The sequence below is a fragment of the Diorhabda sublineata genome, chromosome 1, assembly GCF_026230105.1.
Source record: "Diorhabda sublineata isolate icDioSubl1.1 chromosome 1, icDioSubl1.1, whole genome shotgun sequence".
NCBI lineage: Eukaryota > Metazoa > Arthropoda > Insecta > Coleoptera > Chrysomelidae > Diorhabda > Diorhabda sublineata.
In genome coordinates, this window is record NC_079474.1 from 3,904,516 (window position 1) to 3,928,315 (window position 23,800).

The 23,800-nt window shown below is 32.5% G+C and overlaps 1 protein-coding gene across 1 annotated transcript; it reads right to left on the reverse strand.

The window, feature by feature from the left end:
* Positions 1–5,050: 5,050 nt before the first annotated feature.
* On the reverse strand, positions 5,051–10,446 carry LOC130450817 (loricrin-like). Its single transcript, XM_056789462.1, has 4 exons — positions 8,789–10,446; positions 8,677–8,725; positions 5,142–5,531; positions 5,051–5,079 (listed from the first exon to the last, which is right to left on the reverse strand). Exons 1-4 carry the CDS (start codon positions 8,849–8,851, stop codon positions 5,051–5,053), a joined length of 531 nt encoding a protein of 176 aa, XP_056645440.1. The 5' UTR covers positions 8,852–10,446.
* Positions 10,447–23,800: the final 13,354 nt, after the last annotated feature.

Genomic DNA, 23,800 nt, shown 5'->3' on the forward strand with positions numbered 1-23,800 from the left:
ACTAAATAGATAAACGCTTGTTGTGGTTGAATTAGTTATTAGGTTAGGAAGTTTTTTTTTGATAAATTAGTTTGATTTCTAATCATGTTATATGATGGATTTCCTATGCAGGACGTCATTTGATATGTTTTCAAATTAGGTATGTCGTATGTGTGCGCGTGTGGATATTTTACATTTTAAATAGTGTTTTGAAAGTGGCTATCTCAAGACTGGATCAAATTAAATTAAGTGGAAAAAGAAGTGACTTTAGCTGATGAACTAGTCTATAGGATTCCTGCAGAATTCCTGTAACATCAATATTACAAATTGACGAGGTAAATTTAATTATTTTTTAAAAATTAGTTGAATATTCTTGATGTGAACAAACCATAATATAGCAATAAAAACATACATTTAATTAAAAAATTCAAAAATCTTCAATACAAAATGAAATAATTTATTTTATAAATTTCAATGTTGCTATATATTCAAATTTTGACAATTCATTATAGAAAATGTTTATGAACCTAAAACAGGCTTGGCTATAACCAAATAACAAAATTGTATTTTTTATGATATTCTCCAAGATATATTAACAAATAAATATGTTTAATTACCTTCATGATAGATTTAATAGTTAAACTGTAACTGTCTTCAAAACGCGAAAACTTCATATTTATATAAACAGATATGAACTTGGACGTTGCAAAAGTGCGTATTTTCTTTTTATTTGTATCAGTTAAAAACTCGATATTGGGTAATATACTTGTTTATTCCATAAAGCGAACGGTTGCAAGTCAACTTTGCAATTTTACTTAGCAAATCAGGTTAAAATTAATTAAGAAAAGCCAAGTGACCCAACTTTTCTAATTAAATATTTAATCAATAACATTTATTCGCAATATTGACTGCTAGCATATGATATGTATAAACATAACTATGTTTTTATAATAATTATGATAATAATAAATCGCCAGGCTAAAATGGTATTTCCAATAAGACTCATTTCAAGTAGAACATTTTTAACATCTAAGAGTCTTGAAGAGACAAATCCTTAAAACTAGAGACTTCAGGGTAAAAGATTCCAGGTGGTCTTATATGTATATGGACGATAAAAACGAAGATTATCTAACCTCAATCATAAATACAGTGAAAAGTTTCAACTAAAATATTAGAATAGGCTTTTCAATTGAGAAATGTACAAAAATAATTAGAACAAGAGACAAAATGGCAAGAATAATAACGTCACAATGGTGATAGAGGATATAAAAGCACTAAAGTACGGCAAAATCTACAGATATGTACGAGGATTGTCTGAAAAGTTTCCGACCTCAAACTGAAGATGTCAGCACTTATCAATATAAACACATTAAATATATATATATATATATATATATATATATATATATATATATATATATATATATATATATATATATATATATGTACTTATAATAAGACTATTTTGAAAAATGAAAATGATTATGTTAGGTTAGAAAACTTATTATAAATCAACGAAATAAAACAAGAGTAAATGGAATGGAGAATGAAGGGAAAATGTGTAAATGGTGTAAATGTTTTTCAAAAGAAATATAAACCATCATAAGAACCATAATTATCGATTATTTAATGTACGGGGTGAGCAACTAATAACGGCCGTAGACCATATCTCAGGATTATACGAGGGTTGCAAGTTTCGAGATAGACAAATAAAAAAAAATATGTCTAATTGGTTATGGCTTTAGTGTGTTTCAAAATATTTCTATCGAGATCAATACGTTTGAACCAATTGAATAGGCTGTTTTCCTGGTATTTATATTCAGGAGAAAATCTTTTCATCTATTGTCACGTGGGCGGTTTGGTACCAGTAGAAATTTTGCATACATTTTGTATCGCCTTCGTCTACATCCATTTTTCATATTACTTTGATCGATTTGTGATGTTGAACCTTGTTAAAGGATTTTTCGTGAGCAATAAACCAGAGAAAGACATCCTTTTGTACGTCTCGGTAGTTCTGAACCAGCACACGGATACTGAATAGAGTTTCTTTTGTCCCTATTCCATTCCTAAAGCCGAAATGAATGTTTCTGATGTTAGTTTTACTATGTTTCGACTGAAAGTGGATATTAGCCAGGCTAAGGGAAACTTACTCTCGATGTAACTTTTTCTAACAAAGAAAAATTATCGTCAATTATGAATTCGATAATTTCTGACGGTAGATCATCAGATCTTGCTGCTTTTCTTAAGTATTGAAGCGGTTTTGGTTTTGTACATTTGAACTACTCCCTAAAGTCTAAAAGATATGAAACGACACCCTGTAGCAAAAGAAAACTGATTACGCGTCTGGAATTTTTACGATGTTTATAGTAACATCAAATAATCTATTACTATTATATTATTAGAAAATTATTTTTATCTGTGTATCTCGTAGTAAGAATATTATCGGACTTCGATGCTTGTTGGCCTCGGCCTAACGCCTTGGGCAACAATTTACATTCGTGCAGAAATGCGCTTTTACTATAGACACAAAATACCATCGCTAATTTCTATATTTCGTATTAGTGATTTGGGGGAAACGTAGCGGTATCTATACTCCTTAAATGTGTAAAATAATTTTACGTAATTTAATAAATTAATGTGATTAATTGTTTGCCGCTTATGTAGTCAGATTTCTAATAACAAAACATTGAATAGTCCAAAATAATTTATACGAGGTTGTAAGAGGTCTATGGGGACGATTCTTTATCTCGTGCGCGTGTTTTTGAGTGATGTAAGCGATTTAGTGACGCACTGAAAATGACCAGCGCTCAGGTCGCCCCAGCTCCGGAAACAGTGACCAAAATCAACCAAATTGTGCGTGCAGATCTTCGAATGAGCATCCGGATGATTGCCAAGGCTGTAAACGCCGATAAAGAAACGGTTAGAAAAATTTTAGACATGACAAAAGTCTGTGCTTGCGTCAACGGGTCTGCTCAGATTTCCTTGGAAGATCTGCTTTGAAAGAGACCCGATTTGAGTCGATGGAAGCTGTAAAGCAAAAAACGACCCTCACCAAAGAAGACTGTTTCAAACAATGAAAAAAAAATGAAAGGTAGCATTCGAATGTAGAATAATTTTAATAATAAAACCCTTTTTCGTAACCAGTCTCGTTATTTAATAGCCAGACCTCGTACTTGTTTTTTTGATATGAAAGTAAGTAAAATACGTTTTTCTAAATACCCAATCTCTTATAAATTTTGAGTAATACGAAAACTGATCATTCTACCTCGACCCTGACGTATTTATAAATGAAAATCATTAGTCTTTTCCAAGTATTCCAGCAATTGTATTTGGATATCCTCAATCCATTCAAAATTCGTTTCTTTTACGACACACGCGATTTCTATACACTTGAAACACGGTGGTGGAAACCATTTTTTGTATAGAATCTTCTCGTCGCGAAATCTTAAGTTAAACTTAAGTTTAGCGGTTAATATTCGTTTCATCTGCTACTACGAGGATCGATACTTGGCAATCCTGTTGTGAATATGTCAAATCTGACATTGGGATCATAATGCGATATCTTGGTGCCATTTGAGTTGTTCGCTCGAGCGAGTTTCGACGTGCATTAAGGCGCTTACACGTCGTACGTTTGTTGTTCGTGCTCGCCTCGACCGATCTGCTACCTCGCACTGCGTATTCCGCACATTCATCGCCTTCTTCGATCATTTTATATCGTGGTGCACGGTTTTGTTTCGATCTGCTAATCTGGACCGTTCTTGAAACGGTTATCGGAAGCGTTCAAATGATATTTTCTAGGCAATATCCGGATACGCACGGATAACACTTGCTCGTATCGGAAAGATCGTTCCGGAAACGGTTCACAAACTATACCTAAGTCGGACGGAACACGTAATCTTCACCGTACCAAATACGGTTTTTCGATTGGCTGGAACGAACCTTAAGAATGAAACTTTGGAATTTCCCAAGTAAACAAATTTTATTTTGAGATTCTTTGGTACTGTACATGGTGTTTGTTTGTCTGGCCTTTGTCGGCTTACAATAAAATCATCATCAAAAACTTCGTCTTTCCAGACGAAATGGTAAATGGCGCAGCAAAAGGATCAATCCTCGTACAAAGACAGTCACCATTTCATTTTGTTAAATCCTTCTACATTCAAGCAGTTCTAGTGGTACCTGCAGTGTGGAGATGCCTGTGGATATTGATCCTGAACTGCTGTAGGTCGTAGTGTTCGGGAAATACAAAAAGGAGACCCAAAAAATCGAGGTTCTCAGACTACAAGCGAACTCTGCGTTCATGAACCAATGTCTATCAATCGAGTAGGTCTTGCAGATACTGCTCTAGGTGGAATTATGCTGGACAGCTCGATAGAGCATCTGCCGAGGTAAAACAGTGTCATTTCTTGTATGCTCCAAGTTTTTGGTCAACTCTGGGTCGCCTACAAGTCTTCTGTATTGAATCGAACACCAAATATGCGAGCGATATTCCAAAGATGGACGAATCTGGGCCTTGTACTATATAAATACGACTCGGTCATCAATTAAAACTTCCATATTATCTGTTGTGAATATGAACTATCGCACTACTCAAATTCCATTTTGCATCTCTAATATCCGTCTGATCTTTTGCCTTTCTCTTATTTTTTCACTTCTTTTAATATACTCCAACCATTTAAATGATTGTCCTCTTATGAATCTTGTTACTTATGGGTATTTATATAGATCTTCAGTTCTTGGTTAGTTATTTTCCTCCAAGTTCTTAATTTGTTTTTATTCCTTTAAAGGTTTACCTTTCGGTTATAACCTAACCTCACTTCCTTCCTAAGGAGTCACTAATTTTTTGCATCCTCCTCTGGTTTATAGAATACAGAATATAATAAAAAAAATTAATTTTTTTCTTCAATTTATTAAGAAAATACTTAAAAGAAAATTTACAATCATTTACAGCATTTATGTACAAAAATGGTGATATGAATTTATTTCGGCAGTGATCACATTTGTATTCATTATTTTATCTCTAAATCGGTGAATTGCAAGGTTGCTGGTAATATTTTAGGTAAATTTAGACGGTTTACCACCAACCACCACCTCCACCTCCTCCTGAAAAACATAAAAAATAATTCCAACATTTGTATAAATAATTATTCAAAACGTCATTTTACCTGATTTCCATCCGCTTCCACCTCCTCCGCTAGACCAACCACCTCCTCCGCTTTGCCATCCACCGCCGCCGCCGCCGCTAGACCATCCACCATTACCGCCTCCGCTGGACCATCCACCACCAGATTTCCATCCGCTTCCACCACCGCCGTATCCTCCGCCGCCGCCGCCGCCGCCGCTTGGGACTAAGATTTTAATGATCTTTACGGTGCTTCCGCCACCGCCGCCTCCATAACCACCACCGCCTCCGTAACCACCTCCTCCTCCGCCGCTGGACCAGCCGCCGCCACCGCCGCCAGATTTCCAGCCGCCGCCGCCACCGCCGCTGGACCAGCCTCCGCTACCACCGCCACCGCCGGACCAACCGCCGCCTCCTCCGCTAAGGAAGCCACCTGAAATTAATTATATAAAATAAATCGTGAATATTCTTGAAGATTTTACAGTTGAGGAGCTTCAATATCCAATTTAGAAAGCTGACGCACTATAAACCAAGGAAGATTACAGAAGGCAGAAAAAACAGTTGGACTACGACAAGCATTAAAGACAAATAATACAAAAGGGACAATCAGAACTAAAAAAAAATAGTAAATTTTATGGTAGTATTCCAAGAAACGACTAGAATAGCCGGATACTTTCACAAAACCCATGAAAGTAAAAAGGAAAGCAATGATCCCATTGGAAAATTTGCATAGAGTTAAAGGAAGCTCGAGTTTGGATTGGGTGTGTGTCTTCAGTAACATTTGACACTCCCCGGTAACATAATTATGAAGAATAAGACACAAATGACAGTTACTGAAAAAGCTGTTTGAAATATTTGAATGAAAATACAAACTACTATTATGTATAGGAAAGAAATTGGAGATATCAGAAATAAATAGTTCAGATCTGATACCTTGGGAGATGTTCATATTTGCGTTTGTGAGTTTGTGATAAAATCGACTACTTCCTTTGGAACCATAGATATGAAACTTATATTTATGTTCGTTTCGTTCCACTGCTTAAATTTGTTTCAATCATAGACATAGTAATTACTATATCTATGGTTTCAATACCAAAATTGTTGAGTGGAACGTACTCACTATTTCAATGACATTTATTGACAGCTGATCTACGTTAAAATGGCGGCCGTTAGGTAAACAATCAATGTTCTCATATTATACCCGGTTAGTTTTAATTGTTTTTTTGTGTTATAGTTGTTACGTATTGTTACTAATAAACTAATACAACTGAAAATAAGTTTATTTGTGTCTATTTTATGGTCAAATTACGGAAGTTCTTTGACAATAATTTTCACTTTTTCCAATTAAATGTATCAAACATGAGCGTGTTAAGGTTGCAGTCATAACTCATAACCAACTGATAGCTAAAAGGTATGAGGACAAACTTATTTATGGAGTTGAAAATTGTAGGTAATGTCAAATATAAACGTTTAACTCCTATTCAATCCGACATTTTTAGTTTACTACCTGTTCAAACTTTACAGTTAATTTTATTGATGAACAACTATCAGAATTAATTAAAATCGTTTAGTATTCAACTATTGGTTATAACTCACATATTTTCATAAATCTACGATTATATATCTTAAATTTTGACTCTGATGTTTTCGTTGAATATGTGGAAGATAAAACAAACAAATTATATTATGAGGCTATGTTGTTTTCATTTTCGTATGGTTTCATTGTAGAATCCTAATAGAAAGTAAAAAAGTTGTAATAGATTAAAATCTCCATTAAACTAATATTAAATATTGCCTAATAGTAAAAGTACATTACGTAATATTTTATATTAATAAATAGCATGGCTGTATTGGAATTGAAAAAGTATCTTATTGTAATAAAATTGCATTAATGCTATTAGGAGAGCAACAGCAAATTATGGAACTATTGTTGATGTAGGAGGGTGTACATAAACGCTTTCTTATGGATTATAGATAAAATAATACTAGCAGTCAAAAGGATGGTACATAACTGTGTTATAAAAATGTCATCAATGATCCGGAGACGTATAACATCTAAGATGTAGTGAAAATATCATATAATTCATCTCAAACCTTTCAATTATCATTTATTTTTTATATATACTAATTCTAATCTTTATTGACTATTTTTTTTCTAGTATTTATTTACGTTGTCGTAAATATTTTCTGAAATATTTAAAAATGGGATCAGCTTCTTCGTACTCAGTTCTTGTATTAAAACTAATAGGCTAAATTGAAATTTTGAACATTTGTATGTTATAAAATTAGTCTTTGTAGCCTCTTTTTTTCTCATGAGCATAATTTTCGAAATAATAGTTTCTTCTTGTCATTTTCATACTGATTTGTTATTTTGTACCATTTAAACTAGCAGCTAGAAACATTATCGACTCATTATTGTAGGGCTTTTGTTGTCTAGAGTATTATTTAGAATGAAATAGTCAGTAGGTTAGTGAAAAAGTGTCTATCAACAAAAACGGTAACGATATGAAATTTAAAAAGAAATAACAATGGAAATATAAAAGTAAACAAATAATGGTTCATCCATACATCTAAGGCAGAGTTTTATATTTAATATTTAAATACTAAGTTCTAAAAATTCAGGTTTTGTCGAATTTTTTCGGGTTGGGGTTGCACCCTACATACTGACTGATTTTTTGACATACATCGTACATATATTGAATCAATTGGAATGTATTAAAAGAAAAATTCCATAGAAAATAATATAATTCAAATTTATCTAGGAAGATTTATATACCAAGTTCAAAAAATTCAGTTTATGTGGCATTTTTTGGAATTCGAATTATTTAGGGTTGCACCAGGCGTTCTGACTGATTTTTTGACATACATCGTACAAATATTGAATCAATTGGAATATATTAAAAGAAAAATTCCATAGAAAATGATATAATTCAAATTTGTCTATGAATATTTAAATTCTAAGTTCTAAAAATTCAGGTTTTGTCGAATTTTTTCGGGTTTGGATTGCACCAGGCGTTCTGACTGATTTTTTTACATACAACGTACATATATTGAATCAATTGGAATATATTAAAAGAAAAATTCATATAATAATGATAAAAATCGAATTTGTGTATGATTATTTATGTACTAATTTCTAAAATTTTTCTAGTACATGTGTCGTGGACAAAATATAGTATTATACTAATGCGGAAGAGTTTTTAGGAAATAAATACACTCCTATTCAATAATCAACGTGTGTTTGATAGATATTACTGTGTAAAACCGATAAATTTGACAGATATATGTTTGAATTGACGAAAATTATTTTTGTTCAAAATTTTTTTATTTGAATTTTGTACTGAAGCACATTATAATCTAAATATCTTCGTTAATAAATGAATAATAAAGCGAATCCAAATCAATTCCCCGTTTTTGAAATAAGAAATAAAATAAAACGAGTCAAAAAAATGTAAATAATTTTACGTTTATTATTAATTATTCTAATTGTTGTTTTCTATTCAATTGAAATATGTGTAACACAAAAATATATATAAATATTCGAAAAGATTGTTAAAAAAATTTTTATTTCTACTAACCTTGCACGTAGCTGGCCGCAGCAGCTATCACCAACAAACAAACAAAAGCCTAGAATCGAAAATAATATTTAATTAACTGATAATCACTTATGTTTTTTTTTTATTTATTTACCTTCATGTTTAGTCCAAAAAATGGAACTAACTTGGTATGATTCCCAATTGGCTTTATGGACATATATATATTCGAAACAGTCGAGCCTTGATCCCCTCCCTTTCCACTAGCCCTCAAACATTAGTTCATTTCCATCCCCCCATCTATCAAATTTAAAGTTAATTGCGGTAAATTATTACAATCTCTTCTGTGGATCCCTCTTACATAGACGTATTCAGCTTAAGACATAATTAGTAGTTTGTTGAAAGTTACGTGGTCTCGTGAAGTTTTCAACACGTGGAATTTTTCATTTTTTCATATTAATTTTTTAATTCGTCCAATAAGGTTGTAGAAACATTGTCGAAAAATCCTTTTTTTCGTAAATTTTCGAAAAATTTATAGTACGTAGAGAAAAATTACCTGCGTTTTCAAGGAATGTCAAAAAATTTTTGGAAAAAAGTGAACGAATTTCTGAAAAATTGTATAAAACAGCCACAACACTATTTCGATTAATTATTTAAATTTTCCAGTTACGAAATTTGTGTTTTCTCTTTTTTCAGTCCTGTATCCTTACGGGGACATTAAAACTTATCACTTCTACCTTTCTTGAGTCGTCTAGTTACCAAAAATATAAGGAATCTACATTTCAAATATGAATCCTAATATTTATGTTGATCACTTACACTAAGAGGAATACTCTGAATAATTCGCTGCAATATTTTCATTTTGCTACTCTGACTTATTACTTTTCACACATTTTTTTTAATATTTCCTCAACTTTTTTTCGATTTCTCACTTAAATCATCAGCATATGCTACAACTTCTTATTCTAATCATTTTTAAATCGTCCGTCCATCAATTATCTCACAATTCAATTGCCTTTTCATAGTCGACGAATACTAATGCCCAATAGTTGCATTGTTCCATAATTTTGGGGTTGTTTCCTCCTCCAAACATTTATTGAAGGGCTATTTCTTTATTTCTGTTCCCTCTAGAATCTATGTTCGCTTTTTCACCAATATTTTTAACACTTTTAGTTGTCTCATGCCCTTTATAATTGTTCTTTTCACTCTGTCGAATGCTTATTTAAAGTCAATGAATAGCATTTACCTTCCAGTGTTAGGTTCCCTAGCATTTTTTGATCACATAACCTAATCTTAGTATTAGTTGTATTAACAAAACTTTAAAAAGAAAACAAAATCGTAAATATCTTTCTATATAATGATTAATTTTAATTATTTTTTATTATTATTATTTTGTATCGAAATGAAATAGTAATTCAAAAAATTATACAATATTCAAGAAATATTGAAAGTTCGTTCTGAATCCGGTCCTGGCGTTTGTGTTAAAGATCTTAGTGGGAAGAGAACGTATTGTAAACCACTTTTTGCTGTTACCGCAATTAGCCTGTGTAACGATTGCTGAAATCTTCGATCTTCACATCCGATATTATTTCAATATTAGTTTTCTTCCCTTTCTTGTAACACTGTTAAGAAATTTGTTGTTCATCACGCATCTTGATTTAATTAATTACGTTAATGCAGATCAAGACTTAATACAATCCGATGTTACGAAATCTATTCAAATACATTAAATTGTAATTAAATATTTTTGAAATAGATTTTAGATACCGATATGCCTTCGTAATAATATTTAGACATTGTGTCAATGAAATATACACAAATTGTATGGTTAGGTTAGGTTAGATGATTTGTGTGTTACTAGAAATGTTCTGAACGCTGCTTAAATTCTGTGGTTATGTAGTTACTCCCGATAAATCAACTTGATTTTTTTACCAGTTTTTTAAAACAAATATTTTATCAAAAAGGTTCTTAAATCAAAACGAAACATATAAAAAGCTCTAAGAAGCAAAAAGTTATTGAATGTTAAGTAGTTATTGATACTGTTATTGCATACACGGCGAATATTTGACACTCTTAGCATACACGAATTCTATGGTTTGATAAACGTCAAACATAAAGAAATTTGTAAACTTATCCATGTTTCTAATACTCGTTTACGTCTATGTAAAAGTATAATCATAGTTTTGCCTAAATGTACGTAAATATCATTTATAAAAATATGGTACAGCGCACAAAATTTGACATGGCCATTTTGCTAAAACTAACGGGAAATGATAGAGCGCAATCACAAGCATCGATTATGGCTTATCTTGTAACGTAACGGAGCGATGTTGCCAAGTTTTTGCGAGATAGTTTTTTCTGTGGAAAAAGAATCGTAAAAATTGATGTTGAAAAATTGTTACAAAACGCTGAATTATAAAAGGTGCAGTAGTAAATTAACAATTGTTTAATATTATTGTTTCCATTTATCATTAATTTATCGAAATTATCTTCCTAAACATGTTTAAATAAAAATTTTTATTTGTTTATTGCATACAACTTTCTAGTTATAAATAATCGATAATAAATTTTTTGTACATAATAATATAAATGGGAGAATCTTGAAAAACCTTTAAATGAATTTATTTTCTATTGACATAAGTTCATCGATATACGATGGAAAGTGTACTTTCACACTAGGGGAGATCTGTCGAAGATGGTGTAGGTTCAGGTTACTCTTCGTAATTTAAGTTACACCAACAAAACAAAATATAAATTAATAAGTAAATATACGAATATACCAGATCTGACTTTTTCGGACTGTAGAGAGTGGTTTTACTAGAAATATACCTGGCGGGCAAGTAATAACTGCCGCGAGATACACGTGGAAATTATTTTAAGAATTTTAGTTCGACTACTCGACTATTACTAGACAGTTGCAATTATCTAACTTGTTAACAAAATCTGGAACATTCAGATTTTGGCGTAAGAAATTTCTCGGTCCAGAAAAAAGATATTGACATGCGGTTTTCATTCTTCTAATGTTAGTTTACTTGTAAAATTCATTCACGTTGCTAATTAAATTACATAATTTGTATTGCTGGACAAAAGGCCTTTCAAACAACATAAAGTTTATGAAAATCGGTTGAGCAGAACCGGACTTACAGACATTTTTTAATTACAAGATTCCCCATGTCTTATTTGGAGTGATAATTTAGAATTTGCGAAATGAAATTGTTGAAGAATTATACATTTAGATTGACTTATGTAGTTAAAAGGGTAGATTTTAATCAAAAATTGTATAATTTCAATATTTAGTTGAATTAATATTATAAAGTGCATACAATCAATTCTAATCTTGAAATAAAGCCCATAAAAACGATCATGCGTAAGTTTATAACTAGATAAAATTCCAGTTTTGTTTTATTTTCGTTCAAATAATGAACAACAGGAAAAAACTTGAAGTAAAATGATTTGCCACAGGCACAGATCCGTTTAGAATGAATTGATCATTATAGAAAATTACAAATGATGAAATACCCTTTTATTTATAAAGTATTTGTGATCAAAATACCTATTAAACAGTTACAAAGTCCTTAAACAGAATTAATAGACGTTAATCATAAACTCTCCTTGATTTCTTCCGTATTTATAAGATGTTATAAATGACCTTACAAATATTTTTTTATTAAATTACATGACTTTAATTTATTACTATATGAAAAATAATTTGCGGTATATTGGAAGTCAAAACTATATTTATAAAATCGGGAGAAAAAAGGCCTCTTTGTATGGGTATTGAAAGGTATGGCAACACTGAAGTGAATATGTCAAATCTGACAATGTCATCATGAAGTTTGACACTTTTAATGGTGAACGTATTCAATGTCATACGAGTGCTCTGTAAGTTGTTTACAAATACCTGAAATATTCGTCTTTGTCAAAAAAATGGAACGCGATGCTTTTTCATAACTTGCGACGTTGATTAAATCAACGGCGATGCGCCAATCAACTCGCTTCGACTTTTGGAAATTCGCATATCGCTACAGGTTGGTATTGAAACTAATAATAACATGGTTGCTACTTAGTTTTTGAGGTATGGCAACACTGAAGTGAATATGTCAAATCTGACAATGTCATCATGAAATTTGACACTTTTAATGGTGAACGTACTCAATGTCATACGAGTGCTCTGTAAGCAGTTTACAAATATCTGAAATATTCGTCTTTGTCAAAAAAATGGAACGCGATGCTTTTTCATAACTTGCGACGTTGATTAAATCAACGGCGATGCGCCAATCAACTCGCTTCGACTTTTGGAAATTCGCATATCGCTACAGGTTGGTATTGAAACTAATAATAACATGGTTGCTACTTAGTTTTTGAGGTATGGCAACACTGAAGTGAATATGTCAAATCTGACATTGTCATCATGAAGTTTGACACTTTTAATGGTGAACGTACTCAATGTCATACGAGTGCTCTGTAAGCAGTTTACAAATATCTGAAATATTCGTCTTTGTCAAAAAAATGGAACGCGATGCTTTTTCATAATTTGCGACGTTGATTAAATCAACGGCGATGCGCCAATCAACTCGCTTCGACTTTTGGAAATTCGCATATCGCTACAGGTTGGTATTGAAACTAATAATAACATGGTTGCTACTTAGTTTTTGAGGTATGGCAACACTGAAGTGAATATGTCAAATCTGACAATGTCATCATGAAATTTGACACTTTTAATGGTGAACGTACTCAATGTCATACGAGTGCTCTGTAAGCAGTTTACAAATATCTGAAATATTCGTCTTTGTCAAAAAAATGGAACGCGATGCTTTTTCATAATTTGCGACGTTGATTAAATCAACGGCGATGCGCCAATCAACTCGCTTCGACTTTTGGAAATTCGCATATCGCTACAGGTTGGTATTGAAACTAATAATAACATGGTTGCTACTTAGTTTTTGAGGTATGGCAACACTGAAGTGAATATGTCAAATCTGACAATGTCATCATGAAGTTTGACACTTTTAATGGTGAACGTACTCAATGTCATACGAGTGCTCTGTAAGCAGTTTACAAATACCTGAAATATTCGTCTTTGTCAAAAAAATGGAACGCGATGCTTTTTCATAACTTGCGACGTTGATTAAATCAACGGCGATGCGCCAATCAACTCGCTTCGACTTTTGGAAATTCGCATATCGCTACAGGTTGGTATTGAAACTAATAATAACATGGTTGCTACTTAGTTTTTGAGGTATGGCAACACTGAAGTGAATATGTCAAATCTGACAATGTCATCATGAAATTTGACACTTTTAATGGTGAACGTACTCAATGTCATACGAGTGCTCTGTAAGCAGTTTACAAATATCTGAAATATTCGTCTTTGTCAAAAAAATGGAACGCGATGCTTTTTCATAATTTGCGACGTTGATTAAATCAACGGCGATGCGCCAATCAACTCGCTTCGACTTTTGGAAATTCGCATATCGCTACAGGTTGGTATTGAAACTAATAATAACATGGTTGCTACTTAGTTTTTGAGGTATGGCAACACTGAAGTGAATATGTCAAATCTGACAATGTCATCATGAAATTTGACACTTTTAATGGTGAACGTACTCAATGTCATACGAGTGCTCTGTAAGCAGTTTACAAATATCTGAAATATTCGTCTTTGTCAAAAAAATGGAACGTGATGCTTTTTCATAACTTGCGACGTTGATTAAATCAACGGCGATGCGCCAATCAACTCGCTTCGACTTTTGGAAATTCGCATATCGCTACAGGTTGGTATTGAAACTAATAATAACATGGTTGCTACTTAGTTTTTGAGGTATGGCAACACTGAAGTGAATATGTCAAATCTGACATTGTCATCATGAAGTTTGACACTTTTAATGGTGAACGTACTCAATGTCATACGAGTGCTCTGTAAGCAGTTTACAAATATCTGAAATATTCGTCTTTGTCAAAAAAATGGAACGCGATGCTTTTTCATAACTTGCGACGTTGATTAAATCAACGGGGATGCGCCAATCAACTCGCTTCGACTTTTGGAAATTCGCATTTCGCTACAGGTTGAAGTTCGTCCAAAATCGGCTGTTGTACCAGAAAACATCGATGTGGTGCTCGAACTGACATTGCAAGATCGTTTTACTTTGACCCTCGTTTCAAAATAAAAGTAGAAAGTGAAAAAAACCAGGAAAATTAGATATTGAAGACAAATTAAAACGATATCTTCAGATTGGTATAAGAACCATCATAAAATATTAAAAAGAAAGACTAAAATTAGAACGAATAAGTCGGTAATAAGATCCATTGCAATATAGAAGACAGATATGTTGAATAAATAGAAAGGATTAATATCTAATGAAGCGGAAGTACTAAAGAAAGCTGGTGGATCCCCGTTACCTTTCGGGCGTAATAAGATACAAAGAAACTGCTCGGAAATAGGCAACCATCGGAATAGCCACAGAAATGGGTGGTTACCACGTTCAAATCACGTTTTAGGATCATATCCACGTATCAAGTATGATGCCGAACGTTTCAGAAGGTGGCTTGATATAAAGGCGACGTCATTTTTTTGTATAAATATCATTGCTTCCAAATATATCCACTTTGAAGTAGTTTCTTTGCAGTTATAATCTAGTGGTATCTGTGGTAACTGATGGGATCAAGTCAAAATAACTTTTCTGTCCCTCTAACTTCCACTTGAATGATTTGAAACCATTTAGTTACTTTTCAAAGTTAATAAAACACCGGTGGTATTCACGTAACAGCTCTGGTATAAGGTATACCACTGTTGATGCTAATTAGGGAATGTACGTACCATAAAAAAGATACAGATGATGCAGAACAGACATTTACAAAGAGATTCATGGAAGTAGTATGTGGAGAAGCATCTCAGCATATTAAAGTGACGCTTTAGTAGCGAAAACGGCGCCGGAAATTAGAGCTGGATAGTAAATTATTTGAAATCTCAATCGATTCGAAAATTCCCGAATTCATATCGTTTCCACTTGCTGCAGAACCGCTTTCTCAGCTTTTTGCCCATTCTAGACGGTTCTGCTGACCTCCGGACTCAATATCAGCACAGTTCCTGGTTTGATGGATATGACAGAAGATGGCGGTTTAGCGGGTAGGCTATGGGAATCCCACATGTCAGTTTTCCTGGTGGAATCGAAGAAGTGGAATGAAAGGAACTAATCTATTGAATTTTTCAAGTATAGTGAACATGTTTATTGCAAGGCACAGTTTCTATGTCGTTTATTACATATTTAAAATTTATTTATGTAAATTAATCAATTAAAATTTATTGGTTTATGTAATTACAGTAATATTTAAAAATGTATTATGATCGCGCATGATATTTTTGATATACTGAAAGATTTTTATTAGCTTCGTAATGATTAATGATACTTTGAAAGAAGGCGAAAGAATGTCTAAATAAAAAGAGAGTGGCCCTGTCGTCTTTATTATATAATAACAATCTACTGTGATAAATCGTATATTAATTAATTTTATAAACAATGACATGTTACAAACCGGACGTTTTCTAAATATATATTAATTAATTTTTTATTATTGGTTAATGGGAAATAATTATTGTAACATTTATTTTGTTTGTTAGTACTTTCGATCATTAATGTGATTATTTCCTCAAATCTTTTTCGATTTCGTTAATTCACATGTGGAAAATCACATTCGAATCACCGAAACCAATTTTTCGTAAAAAATCGATAGTTAATTAAGTCTCTATAATGAAATATTGTTTTCGGTTGTACTCTAATATTGAATAATTAAAAGTTTATATATATACGAGGTTTGTACTACAATTTCAAGTTTGAAGACGCCATGTTGTTTAGTATTTGTTCGGCAGCCATCAGTAGTGAACTCTTAGCATACACGAATTCTATGGTTTGATAAACGGTAAACATAAAGAAATTTGTAAACTTATCCATGCTTCTAATACTCGTTTACGTCTAAGTAAAAGTATAATCATAGTTTTGCATAAATGTACGTAAATATCATTTATAAAAATACGGTACAACGCACAAAATTTGACATGGCCATTTTGCCGAAACTAACCGGAAATGATAGAACGCAAACAGAAGCATCGATTATGGCTTATCTTGTAACGTAACGGAGCGATGTTGCCAAGTTTTTGTGCGATAGTTTTTTCTGTGGAAAAAGAATCACAAAAATTGATATTGAAAAATTGTTACAAAACGTTGAATTATAAAAGGTGCAGTGCAATGTGATTATTTCCTCAAATCTTTTTCGATTTCGTTAATTCACATGTTGAAAATCACATTCGAATCACCGAAACCAATTAAGTCTCTAGTGATGAAATATTGACTCTAATATTGAATAATTAAAAGTTTATATATATATATATATATATATATATATATATATATATATATACGAGGTTTGCACTACAATTTCAAGTTTGAAGACGCCATGTTGTTTAGTATTTGTTCGGCAGCCATCAATAGTGAACGTTTTCAGTGGATTTGTAAACATTTGGAAAAAATTGGTCATCGTTATATATTTTTATTCGAAATACCTTATCCCAACCAACATAAAAGCTGAACTAGGGCTCTGGAAATGTTGGAGAAGCTAGCAGACATACACACTGCTTGGTGGATAGTTACCTTGAATAAGTTCAAATCGCGCAAAATTTTGGCCTGCTCGCCGTCCAGATTTAACTCCCATTGACCACATTTCGAATGAGATGGGGGGTCGTAGACATCGGGACATCGTGGATGCGGAAATGAGACAGTCTTAGTCAGAATGTGATCCGAAATTTGATCCAAAGCATGCTTCGTCGTTTTCAAGCTGTTATTACTATCAGAGGAAGGAACACTCGCTTAAAATTTATTGTGTTTGAACAGACACTTTTATTTAAGCGAACATTTAGTAAACAACCGAACACAATCCAAATAACTTGCAATTACGGGGTTACCAAGCCTGGGCACAAGCTTTGCCCAGACTTGGCCCAACTATGTAGAACTCTGGGCCAAGCTTGTAAGCCAGGCTTGGCCCAGTCTTGGTAATACTCTGGAGTAATAAAGATGGACCAAGATTGGGCCGTACTAAAATGCCAGGGCTGGGTCAACCTTAACTGCCAGAACCGGACTAAGGCTAAATATCAAGACTTATTCTTTACGTAACTTTTTCTTCTTTATCTTTATTCCATCTTTCATAGTAGAGAAAGAAAATTATAATTCTTGTGATGACGATGAAGAAAATGATTCAAACATTTTAGATTACAGTACAGCAAATCATGTCACAGATATTTTTGATTCCATCACGTCTCGAAATATTTATTGTTTGGAAAGTCAAATAAACGCACAAAAACTAGCTACTCTGTCCAGGTTATGATAAATTCTGAAAGTGGTAAAATTTTACGTGGGACTTGTGAATGTAAAGGATCAAGTTTAGGACGTTGTGCTGCACATGTTGCTGCCCTTCTGCATATTTTATTGGTGCAATGTAAAGAAACTGCTAAACAAAATGTACCATGTACAAGTAAACTTTGTATTTGGAATCAAGAACCCAAGAAGAAAGAAACCCGTAAAGCCGACCATCAATATAATCAAGCCAAAGATGATAATAATATCGATATAAATAACCCCAAACAAAAATCATTATATTTTGCACGCTTCGCCCACAAATCACATTTACTTCACTTGAAGCAAGTGTTTAAATGATTTTTCACCGTTGTTTCAATGCCTTTTTGGCGGTATGTATTCCAAACAAGGTTTTGGGAAACTCACAAAAAATTTTGATTTTCTAAAAAGGATTTACTTCGTGTATAGCTACGGCATATTCTATAACACCCTTTCGCTCCCTTTTTTATCGGTATCATTTTTTATTTCAATAAAAATACTTTACTTTTTCGTATCGTATGTAAAGTGCCCGAAAAACACGGCGGAATTTGAGACAACCGTAGAAAATATTTTTAACTATTTAAAAGGCTATTAGATATTTGGAAAAAGAAGCGAGAATATACTCTAATAGTCTACTTCTTATTTGTTTAAACAGTTTTTATATGACAAAACGGTTGGAACGAGTTTACTCACACAGTAATTTATTCACGCACTAACACTTAACATTTAATTTATTTAAATTGTTTACTCCTACGGCTGCTAGAACTTCGTTTTATGTAGTATTATTTGAGTTTTCTGTTCGCTAAAAGAATTTCTTCGTGTATGGCCACTTTGAGTACGAATTTGGTCCCATATGTACTTGAACTAACCTAGATATGACGGTAGTAGTAGATTCTACTCTTTCGTTCTCAATAGTATACGAGGATGTATTGATATCTAATTAGCCTAGACCAGTTCCATTCATAAACAAAATATTGCGTTACCATAGCAACGAACAATAACTTATTAGAAGTGTAAGTGTAAAGTGTAAAGATTTACGAAGATATGCTTAATACCCTACCGTGAAAAATTGGACTGCAAGCTTCAAAAGAGGTAAATTTTCCATTGAAGATGTTGACCGATCGGGAAGATCAGTTTCTGTGTCATTCCTCGAAAATATCGATGCCCAAATGTTTGAATGTTGACCAAAGGCTTGCAATTTGAAAACGATGCAGACTTCTTAAATCGAATTGTTACTATGGATGTGACTTATGTACATTTCTACGATCCAGAAACAAAGCAACAATCGATGGAATGACGACACTCTGGTTCTCCAAGACCTAAGAAGTTTCCAAGTGTCCAAAAATCTACTGGAAAAGTTCTTGCTTCAGTTTTTTGGGATTGCCATGGAGTAATCATGATTAATTTTTTCGATAAGGGTAGACAAATAACTGGAGATTACTATTCGACATTGCTGACGGGAAAAAATTAGAGAAAAAAGACGCGGAAAGCTATCCAAAGGTGTTTTGTTTTTGTAGGACAACGCCCCTGCACACAAATCTCATGCTGCTGACTTAATAAGGCGACGACTCGATAAATATTAAAGAAAAATCCACTGGGTGATCGTCGACTGATAGATGCAAAGTAGGCATTTCAAATTAATTGGAAATTTGGATTAGAGAAAGCTGTGCGCAACATATTTTAGATCACGTATCGTTCTTTATCAATCTATAAAATATTTTTGTCCACTACTAGAGATAGAAACTATATTCTCAGTATGTTATATCTAACTGTTCAAAAGTCCACAAACGGATGCTTAACAGGTGTTTCGCGTCGCCTAGTTCTAAGGGAGATTCAGAGAAGTATTCTCGTCTTGTTAAGAGTTAGCTTCGGTGGTAATAAACCCTTTTTAACCCGCTTCGACAAGAATATCTAATCCGAGTTGTCCTTCCTCTTCTTTACAGCTGCCCACGATGTATAACTCACCACTTGATTATGAATTACAGAGATACCGTGTCGGGGGGCGTCCTCTTATGAGTTGAATAGAGTTCTATGATCTTTTTTGATTGTTTTAATTTCAATTAGTCAATATAACCTACAATCACAACGATTTTCATCTTTTGTATCGCCCTGTATGTAGAAGATTTACACATAAAAAAATTTCTCGCCACCTGATTCAACTTGGTAACGAGATTTTGAGTATAGATAATATTATGTCATAATTTTATACTAGAAAGTAAAGATACGAACGTTTAATTTGAAAGATAATAAAAATCGTGTTCATTCGCCTTCTGAAAATATGTAATATCAGAAGTGAATTAGATCGGCAACTTTACTAGGCTAAGTTGTATGAAATTAAAACTGCGTTATTGCGACAATAAATGAGTATACGAATAGTATATACGAGGATGGTCTCGGAAATATCTGGCGCAACAAAGAAAACACAAGAAATTTTGAAAAAATCTCCAAAACAGCCATTAACTACCGATATCACACCTTAATTGTTGGAAAATCTTTGGCCGCCGAGCCATTTTTCAAGCCTGGGAATAAAAAATAATCCGAGGAGGTTAAATCTGGCGAATATGGTTCACGAAGTACCAATTCAAACTTTAATTCATTAATTTTGGCCATTGTAATAGAGGATGTGTGAGCTGGTGCAACTTCTTGATGAAACAACACTTTCTTCTTAGCCAAATTCGTCTGTTTTGGCTTGATTTCTTCGCTCAAACTTTCCAATAAGTTTGCATAGTACTTGCCGTTGATTGTCAATAAAAATTTTCCCAAAAAACCGATGCCGTGACCTTGCCTGCACATAGAACGGTCTTTGCCTTCTTTGAAGCCAATTCTCCCTTTCCAGTCCATTGTTTTGATTGCTCTTTTGTTTCGGGTGTGAAGAGATGGACCCACCTCATTAACCAGATTACCAGTTGATGACTATTTTGAGGTGCTTGACGATTCTCTTCATAAAAAGGGTGTCGAACTTATTGAACCTCGCTGGCAAAAGTGTTTGGAGCTAAAAGGAAATTACGTTGAAAAATAAATATATTTACATATTTCCAAAATTTTTCTGTTTTCTTTGCTGGCCCAGGTACATTTTGAAAACATTCTGTATTTTTTGTTACCACAATAACGTATTGATATTACTTTTTTAATTTTTCCGGGTTTCCGAATCCCTTAAGGGGGCCCGTCATTATTTTAGCCACGGGCCATATAAATAATAATCCGGCCCTGTCTATACACCTGAAGTATATACGTAATGTTATTATATACTTTTAAAAATTTCGATAAACATCAAATACGGTTCACTTTTACTAACGTTCAAGAAAATCTGTTAAGTATAATATAAAATAGAACTATTCCTACAATTACTATTATTAAAAAAAAAATAATTACCACGAGATTGAGGTTAGGGCGTAATAAACTTAACCTAATCATATGTAAATTCTAGATTTAAACCGTCTGGCGGGCATATAACTCCCGGTAATTTGGTAAGCAATCACAGAAGCACCTTGTGTTTATATAATTGATGTGTAGTTATTCTAACATTTTCTCACGTAAAAGATATTTTCTAAATAGCATCTTTAAAGTTACGCAACGTAAGTATCATATAAAGAAATAAGTGAGATTGAAATAATTCTCTTCTTTATAAAAAACAAAATAAAGTATGTAGCACTCTATAAATTACTTTCTGTTGTTAAGAAATATATTATTTATTAGTTTATATCGTAATAGGTAGAATCTGAGCTATAAATAAATATAAATTTCTAATATCACACCAATGCTTCAAGTTACGAGTGGTATATTTAAAACTAATTAGAATGTATTTACATTATAAATTAACGTGGAAATCACTTGAGAAAAAAAGTATTTATGTCTTTATTGCAGAAAAATTACAATTATCCCTAAGATAATTATACAAATGTCAAGGTTAAATTGAATGAAACTTACATCGGAAGAGACGAGTGTAGTTTGTGTATATCACATAGGTGGCGCTGTTAATATAAATTATTCAGCAATGGCGATAATAAATGTTAATTAAAACTTCAAATAAATTAAAATACCTTGCCTACAGAAAATATTTTGTGCACTTTGCACTGTTTATTTTGCATTTATTATCCATGTAATAAGTAATTAGATGGAAAAATTACAGAATAGTCAATCGGTGTAATTATAAATTTTACACATCTTAACGTAGGTACAATAATTTAACTATTGAAATTGAAAAAAGCTATAAACGATTTTAATATACATCTCTCTTTCTACTACATCATTAAAAAGAGATAACAGATATAATTTATTTATTCAACAAATGAATGCATTAATTTTATGTTTACAAGATGGAGTTCTAGATGTTCATCTTAGTCAGTAGCGCCGGTTTTGGGGTACTGTTGTTGATTTAAAATTAAAATTTAATATTCCGAAGCTCAGTAGCGCCGGGGCATTTCTAATAAATGTTGAAATTCAGAAAAAGTACGTTTTTTATCTTAATAAAAACCAGATATAAAAATAGTCCTTCAGTAATTGTTATTCCATGTTTATTAATTTATTTATCTTATTCGAATTGTATTTTTACGTATTGCATTTCAAAAATTTACGCACTCAATCAAGCGAAAAAATTGAATTTGAGCGACGTTGCCACATGTTGAAAGTAATTCGAAAATTAGAGAAATGTAAAGTTTGTTTTGATAATAAAATTTCTGTCTATAATAAAATTCATTCAATTCGTTTTGCATCCATATGAAGCTATAAAAAGGATAATTGTGGCATACTGCAAAAAAATCTTGGAGAATTTTATGGAATCAAAAAGATCAGTTCATAAACATGAATAGGACCAGTTACTGGTCAACGTATCCTCAATCAACCTTGGTCAACCATTTCTATTTCCGTGCTGTCAACTGTCAGTTGAGGATCATAGATCTTCAATTATAGTATCAAACTAATTTTTTGTTGGAAATAACAATTGAATTTAAGTTTTTCAACTCAGTGGAAATAATATAAATATTTGGCAACACTGTGATGTAGGGCGTTCTCAAAAACTTAATTTTTTCAATATCGTATGTGTATTATACAATAGGTAAATAGTAAATGTTTCAGTATGAATATCGTAAAAAAGTATTTCGACACTTGATTTTGAAATACTTTTAATTTGAATTCTCAACACAGGTATCATTTCATTCAGTGTTACACACTCAAGGTGAAACACGATTTTCATCTAAATCTTGGCTAAAAAATCAATTCGCAATTGAAAACATCTGGAAGATTTACGATGGTGATATTCAAAAACACAGGGAGGGACTAACTAATTCAGACGTTTATTTCAAAGTAAATCTTCGTTTTATATAAAAAAATTCAGTTAAATTGAAAATAGTTTGAATTCCCGCAAAATGTTGTGTTGTATTTTTTCAAACCGTTCAGGCAAATGATAGTTGTGGACCTTTGTTATAAAAATATAATTTATTTAAAAAAAATAAAATAAAAGAGAAAACGTTCTTTAGGACCACGCTAATGCATGTTATTATTGATCTCTGTCACCTGTCATCCAATTTTTTCATCATCATACCCTAACCTACCAGGTAGGCAACAAACAATGCAGCCACGAACCATATCAAAATATACTGGAAAATAATACAAAATGGTGGGAAATTTTTATAAAATTGTGTAAATACTGTAAACAATCTGTACAATTCTCTAGGACTGGGAATTATTTAAAAAAAAATGTAAAATACCTGCCAAAAGTTTTTAAAATTTTTGTATGATTAGGAAAAATAGTTGAATCCTGAAAGTTACAGTAAAATTTTTTGAGATTC

Bases quoted from the DNA above. Each gene is read 5' to 3' on its own strand.
- LOC130450817 (XM_056789462.1), bottom strand. From the start codon at position 8,851: ATGTCCATAAAGCCAATTGGGAATCATACCAAGTTAGTTCCATTTTTT. The intron at 8,726-8,788 runs GTAAATAAATAA...TTTCGATTCTAG, and splicing joins TTTTTGGACTAAACATGAAG to GCTTTTGTTTGTTTGTTGGT. The intron at 5,080-5,141 runs GTAAAATGACGT...TATGTTTTTCAG, and splicing joins TGGAAGCGGATGGAAATCAG to GAGGAGGTGGAGGTGGTGGT.